At 43.0% G+C, this 15,797-nt stretch overlaps 2 protein-coding genes across 2 annotated transcripts in view; both read right to left on the reverse strand.

Moving 5' to 3' along the window:
* Positions 1 to 997: 997 nt before the first annotated feature.
* Positions 998 to 3,172, reverse strand: LOC120458688. Its single transcript, XM_039646425.2, has 2 exons — positions 2,992 to 3,172; positions 998 to 2,940 (listed from the first exon to the last, which is right to left on the reverse strand). Exons 1-2 carry the CDS (start codon positions 3,110 to 3,112, stop codon positions 1,073 to 1,075), a joined length of 1,989 nt encoding a protein of 662 aa, XP_039502359.1. The 5' UTR covers positions 3,113 to 3,172; the 3' UTR covers positions 998 to 1,072.
* A 119-nt stretch (positions 3,173 to 3,291) lies between these two features.
* LOC120458272 (neural cell adhesion molecule 2) overlaps positions 3,292 to 15,797 on the reverse strand; it is a 60,481-nt gene continuing 47,975 nt past the window's right edge. Inside the window, exons 2-7 of the mRNA XM_039645865.1 lie at positions 6,933 to 7,127; positions 6,258 to 6,368; positions 6,038 to 6,175; positions 5,778 to 5,930; positions 4,577 to 5,068; positions 3,292 to 4,477 (exon numbers count right to left, since the gene is read on the reverse strand). Of these exons, the coding sequence (XP_039501799.1) occupies positions 4,257 to 4,477; positions 4,577 to 5,068; positions 5,778 to 5,930; positions 6,038 to 6,175; positions 6,258 to 6,368; positions 6,933 to 7,127 (1,310 nt within the window). The 3' untranslated portion in view covers positions 3,292 to 4,256. The remainder of the gene's footprint in view (positions 4,478 to 4,576; positions 5,069 to 5,777; positions 5,931 to 6,037; positions 6,176 to 6,257; positions 6,369 to 6,932; positions 7,128 to 15,797) is intronic.

A 15,797-nucleotide genomic window follows, 5' to 3' on the forward strand; every position in this document is an offset into this window, starting at 1 on the left:
AGAAAACTCTTCGCTGACATGGAAATTGCATTGCCCGAATGCTCCCCCGAATTGCCCCACATTGAGTCGGGTGGCATATGACCTGGAGCGGATTTCGCGTTGATTTGCTCTAAAAGCCAGTGCGAAACTGACCCACTTGCCGGTGGGTCGTTGCGATGGCTTGGCGAATTGGCGGTTGCCAGCCTAAAATGGCCGAATGCGGATTTTTTCGCAGCATTTATTTGTTGGTTCAGCTGTCGTGACTCGAACCGTTGACTTAAAGTGTTGATATTGAGAGCCGGCGGCCTCACAGGCTAGTCATTTGCACTCACGCTGTGCCGCACGATGTGATGGCCTGCTCCTCCCATTTGGAAATTAAATAGCCGGGCTGATTGTTTTGGACCGCACCCAAATAACAGCCGCGTCCATTGCTCATTGTGATGCGGATGGCGCTGGCGCTGGCGAATGGGAAAAGTCAATCATGAGTGAGAGGGGCATCCATGACCGTGTGCGTAGTCAGAAAAATATTTAACGCGCGGTCGGGCCATAAAAGTCACCACGCACAATATGGTGCCCAGTCGCAACGCATATCCGCATCTGCATCCGCATATCTGCATCCGCATATCCGCATCTGCATCCAAATACGACGTGTGGCATTCAACTGATTTATGCGGCTGTCAACGCAGTGCTCCTATTCCTTGCCAAAGGACCCACAGCAACCCCCACAAAAGGCATTCCGCCCAAAAGCGCATATGCGGGTCCTTAGTTGAGCCCCAGTTGACGTGGTTGATTGACAAACCGCGCTCTTTGCCCAAATGAACCATTTGCCATGTTCTGAAATTGGCAATGCAACCTGCGCGGTTTGGTTCATTGAAATTAATCAGAATTTCCTTTGATCTGCGCTTTATTGTTTTCTATTCTCGCTACTCTGATTTGAAATCATTTCCTGATATGTATGAACATTCGAAAATAATGAAAATCTCTAAAAAGGTTTAAATTATCCCCAGTTCTCTTATCCTGTGTTAAAAAAAATATTGCCTTTTATTTAAAATTTAAAAAAATAATATTTGAAGTCTGTTGCTATAATTTATGATTACATTCCTTGGTTTCTAACTGCGGGTATACCCTGTGGTCTTGTGCTCCTTATATAGCTCCTTGTCTCTCTTTCCAATCCCAGTCTATCTGCATCCAAATTGATTATTTCCTTTGTAGCTTTAATGCATGTGGATTTTAATTTTCTCTTCAATCTCGTTTGAGTAGAAACTGAGTGTGACTGTATTCTACGGAATTCGACTTCCGAATGTCTACTGGGATTCCTAGAATTGTTCTCAGTGTTTTTGGCATAGGTTTGTGGAACGGAGTACACGTACTCCAGCTGCTGAATAGGAAGACCGAGAATCCTGGCCATGTACTCCTTGCCCGCCATACAGGTTCCACGAAGTGGGGAATCACAACCACCGCACTGCCGACTGGCATGATGGAATTCAAAGGAGATGCCCAAGGCGCAGTTCTTCGACTTGATGGTATTCCGCACATCAATTACACTGAAGGTGAGTATCTCCTGGAAGACTCCCAACTCCATGGCCTCCTCAATGGCCGCATCTGTGACCAGGTAGCAACCAAGGGAACAGCCAGAGCTCAGATCCCTCACATTTACGTGATACACATTATCTGCTCGTAGAAACAAGGTTATTACAATGTCTGTCAGGCAACGATCCCTAATTGAGTCCATCAGTTGCCTGTGGAAGCTATCAAGGATGTTCAAACTCTGCCCTTGGCAAAACTGGCAGGTGCTCGACGCTTTCGTGACTAGCTTGTTGGCACAATCTCTTTTCTGAATACACTCGTTGGCCAAACTTTGAACATTCGCATTGAGGCTATTCACCTGCGAGCGGATGTCGCAGAGTTCCTGGCTCTGAAGACCCTCCAAACGACGATTCATTTCCTCCAACTGCTTGGATAAGTCGCATATAGCTGGGCAGTTGGTGCATGCCGGTGGATTTGTCGAGCAATGGGGCTCCTCTGGTAAGTAGAAACAACAGACTGGATCTGTGCACTGCCACTGAGAAAATTCCTCGATACTGGGAGTGTCGCTTAAAATTGGACAAGTTTCTTCGATTTGCACTGAAGGCTGGCAACAGTTTGCTGAAGAATCCTTACTGCTATAAGATTTTTCAGGAAGCTGGCTTTTTCCTTGGTGCTTTGAGGAGTTTTTAGAACTATGCGAGTGAGCTGCAGACTGCGACTTGGAGTGATCTGCGCTAACTACTTTGGAATTCTTGGGTTGATGCTTCTTTAATGATTTACTACCCACACCTGTGGGCACCACAATCATCGGTCTCATGCAAACTCGTGAACCTGCGTGGTTTCTGGACGACTCCGTCTTTTTTTGGGATGCTGGCTCTTTCGGCCGTTCATCGGGACAAGTTTTCGGGATATCCTTATGTGGGTCCTGGCCATGACAAGGGTTGGTGGCTGGCGGACAGAATTCAACGGACTCCATGCATGGGCAGTCCCGGAAGTGCGGATCATATATGGGAATATCCGTGGCCATGGGCTCTTGAAAGGACACACAGCTCCTGCGCTTGTCCTCATGTCCAGCGCAGCATGGCGACTCATTGGGTTCCGGCATAGAACTGCAGTGGCTTTTCGGGCTTTTATCCGAAGCACTTTTATTGCACGGACAGGAAGTTTCATCATAAGTGGTGCAATCAGTTTGCTTCGAGGGCTTAGCGGCTTCGCACGAAAGCTGAGCTGCGTTGTTTTGCTGGTCGACGCATTGCTTATTTGTATTTTTTTTTACCTTTTCGGATTTTTTGGATTTCTTGCAGAATCCACCGCCTGAGATACGGCTACGGGAGGCCGGAATATTCAGAGTCCTACTGGGGAGAAATCTTCGATGCAAGGAATTTTGCACACGGATGAGGATTTGCATGTACCGCTGATATGCTATATTGGAATCTAATCGGAAATGTAAATTTTTAGTTTTAATTATAAGCTAACATTACTTACCAGGATCTGTGCTAAAAGTGTAGTTCCTTTTTGAATTTTGTAACATCTCATCTTCTAAATGAAAGTCTTCATTTAGCGGTTGGTTGGAGTTCTGACTATAATAAGGAAATGGTTTTTCCATTTTGCAACAATTTTGTGTTTTGTGCGTTTTGTATAAAACTTTAGAGCCAAATGGTAGAAACTAAATAATAAATGCTACGCCAACTAAAATAAGATTTTTATAACAATTTATTTCTATTCTATTTCTACTCACCATAGTTTCTCATTGAAATTTAATATTGAAATATTAATATGCAAAGATTTTGGTTTGATATTTATAACTTTTATTATGGCTCACACACAATTGGCAAACGAAAGCCAGAAAAAATTAAATCTTTGGCTAGGTATTATGGTTTATATTTTCCACCATTTTAGCTGAAATACATTTAATTTCATTGAGTATAAATAACTTTTGTAAAATATATAATATATATGTTTTTTTTCAGCCCTTGCTTGCATAATATTTGCATTGTGGCAAAATGTTTAAGCTTATTTTTACATCTATATTTTATTCTGTATTTTTTAGCCCTGGAAATTTACACGTGGAAATGTTTGTGTGGGTTTTTGACTATTAAAAAGATTATGTGACATAGAATACTTTTAAATGCTGTCGTTAAGCTCTTTGATATTTATATTAATTGTTTGATGCGTTTGATGGTTTTCCAAAACTTTATATAGTTGTGTAGTTTAGTTAAAAAGTTTGTTTAGTTATATGGAATGACGGAAGGCTTCAGTTTATACTAAACTTATGTACTTTTTTAGTTTTGGCAACTGTCTGATTATATCTTAAAGATTTGGCAACAAGGTGCTGCAACTCGCACCTTACAAAACTTACAATTCAAGTTTAAACATTCTCGAAAGTTGAGCAAAGCTTTAGTTTTGCATAATTTTGAGGAGCCAAGGCCAGCAAACCATTAATTATGTCTAACTGCTATGAGGATTTATTTAAATATATATAAATATCCTATAAGTGATCCATTAATGTCTTTCCAATCGAAGCACTGAAAGCGTAATAGAAATTCTTACTAAACATAACATTATTTAAGGTTATATTAACGCACTGAACTTAAGAGTAAACCCAATTACTTAGACCGAGCAAATCAGACAGAAAAGTGTCCTCGTGGACACGCCTTACAGCTATACAAAGCACATGGCGTTTAAGGTCCTGGTTTCCGGTTCCGCTAGGTGCATCACCCGTCATCCTTCATCCGCCTGCAGATTCAGATTCATTCCAGGAACGGCCGCATTGCGACCATTAGTGTCATCAGACCCAGTTCCACGCACAGGTTCCTGGTCTGCTCAAAACCCGAAGAGACTCGCGGCTCCAGGGAGAGTGTCTTATACTTCTCCACCTTGGTGAAGTCACTAAATCCGGCCAGGTTCCTTGATGCGGCCCTCACCAGGTAGACGGTATCTGGTTCTAAGTTCGTCAGAAGGAATGTGGCACCTAAATTGTATAGGATCCATGTGGTTTACGAAACAAATGAGGATAGTTTTAGTATAGGAAGGAGAGGATATTTTTGATATTGCTTAAAGCGTAACTCACCCTCCTCGAAGGCGTAATCCTTCCGCCTGGCATTGGTCCACTTGCCCGCGTCCGTCTTGAACTCCATTTCGGTCATGTACTCGATGCGGAACCCGTTGACCCCCATGGGACTGTCCGGCGGACCTCGTGGAGCACTCAGAACCACATCGAAAGTGTTTGAATTGAAGCCGCGCAGCTGGAAGTTGGCCGGAGCCGGGGGCTTCTCGCCCTGCTCCAGTCGCGTGGTCCTCTCGATGGTGCCCAGGTCGTTCCTGGCACGGCACCTGTAGTTATCGAAGGCGCTGGTGTTCAGCACGTGGACGGTCAGACTTGACCAGTAGCTGTCCGACTGGATCGTGTAGAGCCGGTTGTTGCTGTGCAGTTTGTTGTGTTTGCGATACCACGTGAAGTTCGCCGGAGGTTCCGCCAGTGCCTCGCACATAAGAGTCGCGGTTCCGTTTATATAGGCGTACTTCAGGCTGACGAATGGCGTCTTGGACCAAATGGGCTTGTCTGCACAGGGAAACATGTCAGTAATCATTTAGGTTATAAAGACTGCAGAATTTGGGAAAGTTTCGTAATATTTGAGCTATGTTTTACAGCCCATGTTAGCCTATTAAAGTGCCTAAAATTAAAATGAGCATGCATAGAACCGCAGGAAACACGATGACAGCTCAAACCGAGGCGACGCTCAAAGGTAGGCCATGGAAATGGAAAAACCATGTGCGCTAACCATAAATCAGGACTCGACCAAGTTAAGCCATTAGCTGCATGTGCGCCACGCCCACGCCCACTCGCACTCGCATGACCACGCCCACAAGACCATGCCCCCTGGGCACACATCAGGAACACCGGTCGACATCCGGGATCCATCAAAAGCGGCTCGCATGCCGCGAGTGTAATTCCAGAATTTTTCGTGCTCAAAAACTATTTACCGCTCACTGCGCTGCATACTAAGCGCAAACTCGAAATTTCAAACAAAACGGTGCTCAAGTAATTTCGACAGGTCACCGCACTTTGCACACTGGAACTTACTGGGATCAAAAATTTTAAATAAAGTAAATCTTTAAATAATTTCAAATGTATTATTTAAGGAAATTGCACACAAACGAGCAATGGAAAGAGACATGTGGTAAAATCTAGAATAGAGCACACAAATTTCAAAGTAAGGTCCCAGTGTGGAGCAGTTTTGAACGTTTTGGAAATCGTAAATCATACTCACGTTCGATTTTCATCAAAACGGTGCGCTCCTGCATATCGGAAGCAATCGAGTTGACTTGGTATGCCCGGCACGCGTACTCGCCGGTGTCATTCTGTGTTACCTTGTTGATGAGCAAACCATCGGCCAGGATGCGGAACTTGGAGTCGTCGGCCGCTGCACACCCGGGGAATGGAGAAGGTGGAGAGAGGAGGCAGATAGTATGTAGTGGTGGCAGTTGGGATTGGAATGTAAAATGCTCATTATCAAGGGGAAATTCTTACCGCCGGCACTGATGGGCTGTCCGTTGAAGTGCCAGGTGACATTCGGCTGGGGCTCGCCCTTCACCTCGCACAGGATGGTGGCCTTCTCGCCCTCCTTGACCGTCATCACGGTGGCATTTTCTGTGAATGTAATTTTCTCTGGATGTGTGTGTGTGAGGGGCGGGAAAACAATGCAATATTAATGACTGAACTCACGCCCTCCGGCGACTCCACCACTTACGGTACACAATCAAATCGAAGGATTTACTATGCAGACTTCCATCAGCAGCTTCGCAGGACCAATTGCCCTTGTCGGCCAGTGCGATGTGGGCGAAAACGATTTTCAATTGTTCTTCACTCGGGAAATAAACGGCGAAACGCGTCGGAGGGTGCGAAGAAAATGGAAAATGGGAAATTGAGTAAGGAATACATAGAAAAAAGGTTAAACGGGCTTCGGTTAAACAACAAAGCGATATATGAAGTGGTGCCCAATATGTGGACTATCTGATACCGCGTATATAAATAAATATGCTTAGAAATATTGTATCCATATAGAAATTCTAACATATATATACTCTCCACGTTTTTATACAATTAAATATATGAAATACTCTTTTAAATTGGTAAATGTTGTGAAATTTTAAATGACTATCAAAATTTGCGCATTTATTTATTTTGCAATTAAAGCTTAGTCGGAAACATTTCATTAATGTTGCCAGCACTGAGCACTCGGCTACAAAGAATGTGTAGAGAATTCCAATTAATTGCGTTTGTTGAGCCAGTGGCCTTGTATACACTTGCCCCCCGAACCCTGAACTCTGACCTCCTATCCATTCCCCTGCAGCTGTTCCCATTGTTTTATCTAGCCCAACCCATCTGGTGCAGCAGGTGCTGCATCATCCCATCTGATCCTTACCTGCCGATGTTTGCTCAATGTGAATGCGTCCTTTGTGCTCGCGAATAATTTCGCCTTTCGGCGATTTCCAATGGAGCTCCACTTTTGGATCCGGACTGCGGCACTGGACGATGAGGGATTCGTTTGTGTACCGCACCACGCTGTGCTCCGCCGGACTGAGGGAGAGGCTCTCATGGTGGTTGGCCCAGGCAACAGCTGCAAAAGCAAGCAGATGAAAAGGATATATTACATATATACTCGTATGTAGGATGTAAAAGCCACTATGTTAGTTGTCAAGTAAAAAGTCAAGCATAACGTTCTCAGTGATTGTTGTTTACTTAGGCACTATAATAGCTAGGTCTCATGTGTCTCATGTTCACACACATGTAGTCAGTCACAGTCAACATTAAGCCACATATACAATTTAGTTTTCTATAAAACATTTTAGGCTTTCTTCTTTATACGTTTTTCATATGTTTTCTATAAGCAAAGGTACACAATTGATCGCTCAAATGCACACACTACCGCCACTTAATCACTAATTGGAAAATATAGTTTGCAACATTTAGCACGAAAAACACAACTATTCAAACACTCCTTTGAAAAGAACACACAGAACTGTTTGCGAGAGTTTCTCTTATTTATTTGGCATAAATCAGTTGGCACGCAATTTATGTGGGCAATTTTTATTTGCCAACCGCCTGCTAACATACAGCAAACTGCACTCAACGGAGCAAAATCGTTGCCGCAACCCAGACTTTCACTTCTTCGTTTTGCGCCTTGGCAGAATGTTCATTGAAATTTATCACAAGAAATTGCAATTTCATTTCGCCAATTCGTGTCAATCTGCAGAGGGAAAGGCGTCGGCAGGAAAACTTCAGGCAGGATCAGGATGGCTGGCTGCCTGGCTGGTTGGATGACTGGCTGGTTTTATGGCAGGTCCAAACTTCGGGCAGAACCGGATGCGAATGGGGATGCCTTCGCAGCCCCTTGGGGTATTCGAGCAAACCCTATAGATGCACAAATTTCTTGCATACTTTTTAATAAAGTTTGTTGCCAGCCCAAAGTGGCAAAGATGGAATAAAAACAAGAGCTACGAAACACGCTGGGCTGTGGGGCCACATGATTGCATCGTTCATTTCGTTGGCAAAAACTTTTGCGTTGCCTTTTTCTGCTTGTGCGCATTTTATTGGCAGCAGTACGAACATATTGAAATTATACAACTACATAATGAAACGCTCGCACATATACATTTTGGGTTTTCGCCCAAAAAGGAGCAAAATACAACGACCACCTACTGTTCCCCCGTAGAAGGAAGCCAAGCGTCATCTTGGTGGAACATTATTAACAATGCATCTGGGCCAGAGATGTTCGCAATTAGGTTTCGGCTGCAAAAACTTTGCTAGTATTAATTAGCACAGCCCAACTTGGAATGGAAATGATTTAAAATGTGGGCAAATACATTGCAGCTCTCTAATTGGGGTCTAGAGAATAGAAATTAAAGCTAACTTTGGTTGGTACTGAATTGCGTAAAAATATCTTCTTTAAATAGTGAGTATCCTTGAAATATCCAGAATAAAGACATATATAAAACCCACCAACAAACTGTTCTCAAAATCGGAGAACACTTACTCATCTACAGTGTGAAATATATATAGTCATTTCCCATACATGCCCATACAAAGGAATGTACAAACACTTTTGTTTTCGCTCAAGAGCTGTCTGATATCTCAACTTATCAATGCCGTCGACGGCCACAGTTGCCAAACAATGGCCAAAATTACTTTTTATCGCTCTCCGGGCAAAACTTACACGTTCCCGAGATCCGTCGCTATATGTGTGCCATATAGTTATGGCAGCATACAAATATTTGCATTGTTCGTTCGCCTCACCTGCAGACGCCCACGTCACTGTCTCCCTGTCTCTCTGTGGCGTCTGTCAGTTGAAAAGCGAGCGTTGACTGCTTTTCTGAATCGGATGATGGCTGTGTGTCTTGTTACACAGCGAGAAAATACCACCTTAATAGGAAACTGATCATATTATGCTTTCAAATGTAAAACTGCTATGGGAAACTCTTTAAAAATCTTGTACAAAACTGTAGTATATTGAGATGGCTTGACAGTGACTGAAACACATCTCTATGTGTATATCCTGTGACTCCTGTTGCTGCGTCCTGTCGGCAATATCTGGTGGTATCTGGTCTAGAAGAATGCGATGTCGTTGAATTTCATGTGCCAAGCAAAGTCGCAGCACATGCAAGCTTAATGGCAGTGTCACGAAAAAATGAAATAAAATAAAATAAAATAAAATAAAGAAAAACAAACACGTCGGACGAGAGCCAGTGGAAAAGTAAATGTAAAGCAGTGCCAAGTGGGAGAAAAACAAACTGTTAGTGGTGAATCGGAAATGGCATTCCCGCAGGAGCGAAATGAAATTATCTGACTGGCTGTTGGCATTGTTTGGCGGCCTTTATAAATGCATTATGTCGCGCACTCGTGTGCCCTGCAAGTCGGTTAAAAAAAGGAGTGGGGAGTGGGGGGAAACTGCAGCTGGCAGTGGGTAGTTTTTGGGTGGCTTCTGGGTGGTTACTGGGTGGTTTCACACAGACCGGCTGGAGTTGGAATGAAGTTGCTGAGCGGTAACACGTGCGAGCTGCCAAAAAATGCAACCAAGCATGCAGCGCGTGGGCGACGTCCTGTGAACTGACGTATAATGCCAACTGGTCCTGTCAGGATTCTGCACGAGACCCATTGAGTTTTTATGTGGCTGTGCGGGACACTGCAAGGTGTTAACCTGGAAATTCCGTTAAATGAAATGCATTATTCAGCAGCGATATGCGGAGCATAAAAACACGAGGAATTTTTCAAGCTTATGCTTGTGGTTCAACATTTCTGTAATTCGGAATTAACAGAACATAGTAGTAGATATTCCTTAAAAGCTCGACCACACTACATGATAATAAAATAAAATACACGAAAAATTCATTTAAAAACATTGTTGTTGAGGTAACTAGATGACACGCCATTGAACATTTATTGCTGCTTGAGGGTTTCTGTTCAAAATAAAATTTATTCATTTGCTTTTAAATCATTCATTCATCGAAGTTTTAATGAAATTCTGCCTCTGTTTTTAGAATGGGCCTGCCTGCCTGCAATTCCATTTCCATTAGCTCGACGAAAAACTTTTTAATTATTTTCCAATGCTTAATGGGGGGTTTGGGCACTCGGCTTCAGAATTCTATTTGCTCGAAATGCTGCAAGTTTTCCTCTTTGTGCGACATTTTTGTTTTGCATCTGCGCCGGCAAAAAGTTTGTTAATATTTTTGTTTTTTTTTTGGTTTTTTTTTGCTTGCCCAGTACGCACGCATGCTCTCGACTTCAATAAAAAGTTTTAATTTTGCACTTGTACTGGGGAAAGGGCCTGGCGTCCACATTCACATCCACATGTTTTAAATATCAGCATAAACGCACATGAAGCGCACTTAACCTGAATTATGCGCGGCTTTACTCCGGCCTAAAGGAAAATCCGGGAAAGCAGGAAAATAAAAGCACGCAAATAATTGTAGCATTTGCTCGAGCTTAACCCATTTCTGTCAGAGTTTCTTTTTTTGCCGATACGTTAGAGTTGCAAAGTTTGCCATGGTTAACTTTTTTATCAAAAGCCAGACAGCCTGAGTGTGATGGGGAAGTAACTCAGCCACCTTGAACAGCAGTGCAATAACCCGTTGGCCATTATTACCTCGTGGAATATCCTGGCCAGGAATTTAATTCCAATGGCACACAAAGCACGTAATGCTAGAACATAGTACATAAATCATCAGCGCGTCTCCGCACAAGAATATATTTCCGCTATAAAATGGACGTTTCCGCATTTTCGGCAAGCAGCCAGAACCACGTCTTGGTTTTGCTCCTGGTTTTTTGGCCAGCATGATGAAAACAGGAAGTCAGGTTGGCTTTCTCGGTTTCGCTTTTGCCCAGCTGCAGTTGCAGTTGCAGGTGGAGAACTGGCTTCGGTTGCTGCAACCACCAGGTGCTTCAACTTCAATAGCTGGCCGGCAAAGATGCCTTTTTAATAGTTTTCCAGCTGACACTTGGTCATGCTCTGCGCTCTTGTTTCAGTTTGGCAATTAATTTTTCCTGCTTTTTCCGCAAACAGTTCATAAATTTTGCATTATGTGAGTGCGCGCCGGAAAATACATTTATGCGTTTTTAAATGCCTGGCAGCTTATAATTCTCCCAGTTCGCCAGCTCTCAACTCTTGGCCAGCCTTTGAGGAAGCTGGCGCATATAAATTTGCAACTGTCCGGCGATAAGGAACCAGAGTGCCAGGATGCGGGTGTGGCTGGTCCAGTTGCAGACAGGACTCTCCTGACCATGATTCGGCTTTCGACTCATTCATCAGCCCGTGGAGCGCCTTTGACTTTTGAAACAAAAGTTTGACAAACTTTGCATTCTGCTTGGAAGGAGGAACACGCAGCCAGTTTAAACTGACGTTGTCGCTGGACGCCATAAAAGTTCGAGCTACTTAAATAATTTAAACATTTTATAGATAAATCTGCGAACAGTGGCTCACTGTCAGTTGCGATTGGGATTTGTGTCAGCTTAGGTATTCTCAAAGAGGAATGGAAAAATCAGTTTCAAGGATTTAAGCGCACTTTATGTTGCTGCCTAAGTATTCAGTTAAATATAAAACAAAACTTTCATTGTCTCATTTCTTTTGTCAGGCAGCACAGAAACGGAAAGGAACTCATAACAAGTTGATAATTTATGTCATTATTCATGGCTCATATCTAAACAGTCATCACAAAAACATTTTCTTTTACTTTCTTTGTCATTTCACTGTCTCGCTTTCACTTTTCCACTTGCCCAGGGCAAACTTGAGTTCATTTGTCTTGGACTCAGAACATTTGTTAAGCAAATTTCGCGTAAAGTTGCAACATGACAGGCGTCGCATTAATCATGGGCCATCAAATTGCATTAATCGTGGCTTCAAGTGTCGCTGCTAATTATCCTGGCCAAGGATAGCATGGCTGAGCACTCCTCCAGGACTCCTTCGCTCTGGCGCACCTCATGGAGCTGTAATTGAAACTGTTTCTGCGCACATTGCGTATACGCAGCGTGCAACTCGCTACTGGAGTCGTGGCTGTAAAAATAAAAATCAAATTTCCACGCCGCTCTGAACATTGTGCGCATGCAATTTTTAGTTAAAACTTTGTCTCATGTCGCTGCTAAAAATTAAAATCCAACTGCTGGGCGACAACAACTCGTGTAACTATAGCTTCGCTGTAGTTGTTGCCATTCGGTCCTTTGCTAACAACTTTGCTACTTGCACTTTGTCGTAAAAATAAAGTTTTACACACGCGTACGCGAGTTGCTTTTTCTATTGTATTACTTACTTGATGCCATTGTGCCACGTCCCACACCCACACAGCCCCACAGCCCCACATTCCGACAGCGCCACATCCCAGTTGCAGAGTCCCACATACATGCCACATTACTGCACCGCCTTTAGTGTCTTCATTTTTAGTGCGCCATGAGCAAAACTTGTCAGTTTCCCGATCCACTCGAATTGTTTTTGTTGAGTCAACAAACGGCGGGTCATTTGTACGGACAACAAGCGACTTAACCCGGAGGTATGCCAACATAATAACCAAAGGGAGCGGAATGCCAATGCATTGTTATTTTTACGACTATTCCGATTCGGATTCTGAACTGTGGGTAAAAGGTGCGGTGATTGCTATATCTTCATAAAACACAGAATAATAGCTAAAAATATTCTTAATAACAAGTTTGGGTAATCCTGATTTGTACAAATAGCTCTTCGTCGTATCATCATTTCGTCGCTCATTATTTCATTATTTGTGTGTACTTTGAGCTTGTTTAATTTAACTCTTGGCCCACATGCCAGCTAATGTGGGTAATTTCCCCGTAATTAGTTGGTTAGGCTCGCAACGAGGTTGCTAATTTAATTTGATTTCAGACAAACACTCGGACACGCCCATTTCCTTTGCCCAGCAGCGAAACTTCCTGTCTGACCACCTAGTCCTTGCGATTTATGCACCTGAAAGTTGCAGGCAAGTTTCGCGACTCATGGACGATTAACCCGCTTAGGAAACTGAGCCGCGGCACTTAGCTGCATATTTCATTAGCATGCAAGAGGCACTTTCAGTTCGCAGTAACAACAATACGCTTGCTATAAATTCTGGTGCGTGCATGAGGCACGCAAATTGTTGCCGGAGTTTCGAGTTTCACGTGATTCCAGCAGCGGGAGCAGATAGCTGAGGTAAGAGACTCCGGCTGACTGGCCCCGCTGCAATTTAGCAATTTATAACCGCGGATTCGCTGCAACTCCAGTTGCCGGCTACAATTAATGCTCTTTTAATTAAACTTAAGTGCGCGTTCGCAATTGCAAAATTGCACCTAAGTATTTTAACTTCTGAGCAGCGGTTTGGTAACAAAGGGGCGGCGACGGCGATGAGTTCCATGGTGCTGGCATTTAAATAGTTTACTCAAGTTGGGCTTACTTCAAGAATGTGGACTTAAATCGACTGATGGCGGCTTCCAGTGGCTTTTATTTTAATGAAATTTACCCAAAGCTGAATAGTTTTGTGAAATGGAGCTGATGGCACAGTGAGTTTAGGCTATAAAAAATTGATACATTTATTTTATTAAAAGAAAGTAAAGCAATAAATAGTTTCTCAGCAAAGCAAAATCTTGTTTCCGGTTTATGAATAAATTTGAAACCTTTTTACACATTCAAGCATACACTTTGTGGCACTGTGAGGAGGTGGCTCCATTAATTTATGCTGTAAACTATTAGAATCTCAGCCGAAACAGGATGCTGCTGCAAACTCCATACGGACACACGTGGTGTATATAGTCTAAGCTTTTAACGGTGTGTGTTTTGTGTGTTATGAGCAGCTAAAGCCAGCATAAAGAGTGTAACAAATTGAATTTTTCATCGCAACACTAAGCCCGCTGCCACACACACACACACGCACACATCGGAGTCATGGCTAACCACACACTTAACAAGTTTTTGTGCAGCGGTGAAAAACTGAACACTGAAAACTGCAAACTGAAAAGTGGAAGCCGGAAGCATATTGAAAAATGCGACAATATTTTCCACGGGTGAAATGAGGTGAGCTCAGCAGGAGGTTTTTAGTTAGGCGGATAAGCCGCGCTCTTCCAGAGATGAGCAGGTGGGAATAGAGTTGCGTTCGCTGTGAGCCTTTAATTTGCGACCCAGAAAGCAGCAGGATGTGCACCATTTTCCTTTTAAACATATATTATACACAAGAAATATGAAATCCTTAGCGGAACAAAGGAAAGCACAGCGAAATAGCTTTGATGGTTTTTGGGGTTCATTTGCGTAGAACGGTTTTCCTGGCACTTAAGCCGTGCAGCTAATTACTTGGCCGAAATGTGTGCATTTATTACCAGGTGGCAAGGGAGCCATTAAAAATGATTTAACTATGCGCAGAACGCTTTCAACAAAAATAAACTTTGCTATTTTTGCACAAGTTTAATACCCATGGAGAGCAGTGATTTAATTACAGTTTAATTTCATGTTTTCCAACGCATGGATAATGATTGACACAAGTCATTAATATCGATTAAGCCGACTTGTTTGTAATTTTAACTCATTGGCATTGTTCGGCAGTTTAACTGGATGAAAAGTAGGCCGATATCCTGTGCAAATTTAAAGCTTAACTCGATTTATGTATTTGTGTTGAAACCACAATGACTTTTGGTGCATGCGGCTGATTCAACGAGAGACAATAATATTTACTTATTAATTTTAAAGTTTATTCATGCAGGAAGAATATAAGTATATTGATTCCAAGAAGGATTATTAATTTTGAATAATTTTAATAAGCTACCTCTCTTTCCCCATTTTACATTTGCAGTCCAATCAACCTGAATATCTGTACCACTTTAATAGTTTCCCTGCAAATGCAGTTACTACTCAGCAGTTATTCATCGAGTTTCCAACGACGATTGCCATTCAGCTTTGCCCGATTCGTTTGCCATTAGAATTTTCGCATTGAGTTTGCCCTTCGTGTAATGCAGAGTAAATGCACCGAACTCACTTTCCACTGATTTACTGCGTGAATGGCATGACTTTGCAAATAAACTGCTACCAATTCGTCTTGATCACGGTCTCTGATTTGAAAATGCAAATGCGCAGCACTCTCTCAATCATTCTGGGTGGCAAACGGATGCAGTGGCATTAAAGGCGAGATGCTTGTCGCTCATTTCAAATCGAGCAAACAAATGCACACAAATTCACATCTCATCACCGAGCGGCACGACCTTTTTCGTGTTTTCCATTTTTCTGTTTCCATTTTTTTCGTTCGCTTTTTTTTTTTTATTTTGGGGGCAAGATGGAAGGATACAACGCACAGATGGACCCGGATTCCGATTCGGTTTCGGAATGGGGGGCTGCAGTGGGCGAGGGACTTAAGTAATTCATTACTTTAGTCATGCATTGTCATGCATGTTTGCCACGCCACGCTTTTCTTTCCTTTCCGTTCCGTTCCTTTCCGTGCCTTTGCGATCCTTTCCGTTTCGTCCTGGCTGGCGTTGCATTTTTATAGAATATATCCTGGCGGGCAGGTCGCTCCACTTGGGGGCTGCATGTCAAGCTCAGTGCTGGCTGCTGTTGCAATTTGTATGCAAAATTGTTTTACAAATTGAGCAAGAAAGATGGCGTAAGCGGAACACACACAAACACGTATCACCTGACAAAGGAAAAGCATGTCATGCCCATACACCCATACACATGCAAACAAGACAGCCATAGACAGTTGCATTTCACTTTTCCATGCTGCTTTTCTATACATTTTTGAACGGCTGCCTTCGGCTTCAGGTGAATGCCATTAAA

This window comes from Drosophila santomea, chromosome 2L (assembly GCF_016746245.2).
Source record: "Drosophila santomea strain STO CAGO 1482 chromosome 2L, Prin_Dsan_1.1, whole genome shotgun sequence".
NCBI classification, from domain to species: Eukaryota; Metazoa; Arthropoda; class Insecta; order Diptera; family Drosophilidae; genus Drosophila; species Drosophila santomea.

Excerpts from the sequence above, each read along its gene's own strand:
- LOC120458688 (XM_039646425.2), bottom strand. The coding sequence starts at position 3,112 with ATGGAAAAACCATTTCCTTATTATAGTCAGAACTCCAACCAACCGCTA. Across the intron at positions 2,941-2,991 it reads CACTTTTAGCACAGATCCTG|ATTCCAATATAGCATATCAG; the intron begins GTAAGTAATGTT and ends ATTTCCGATTAG.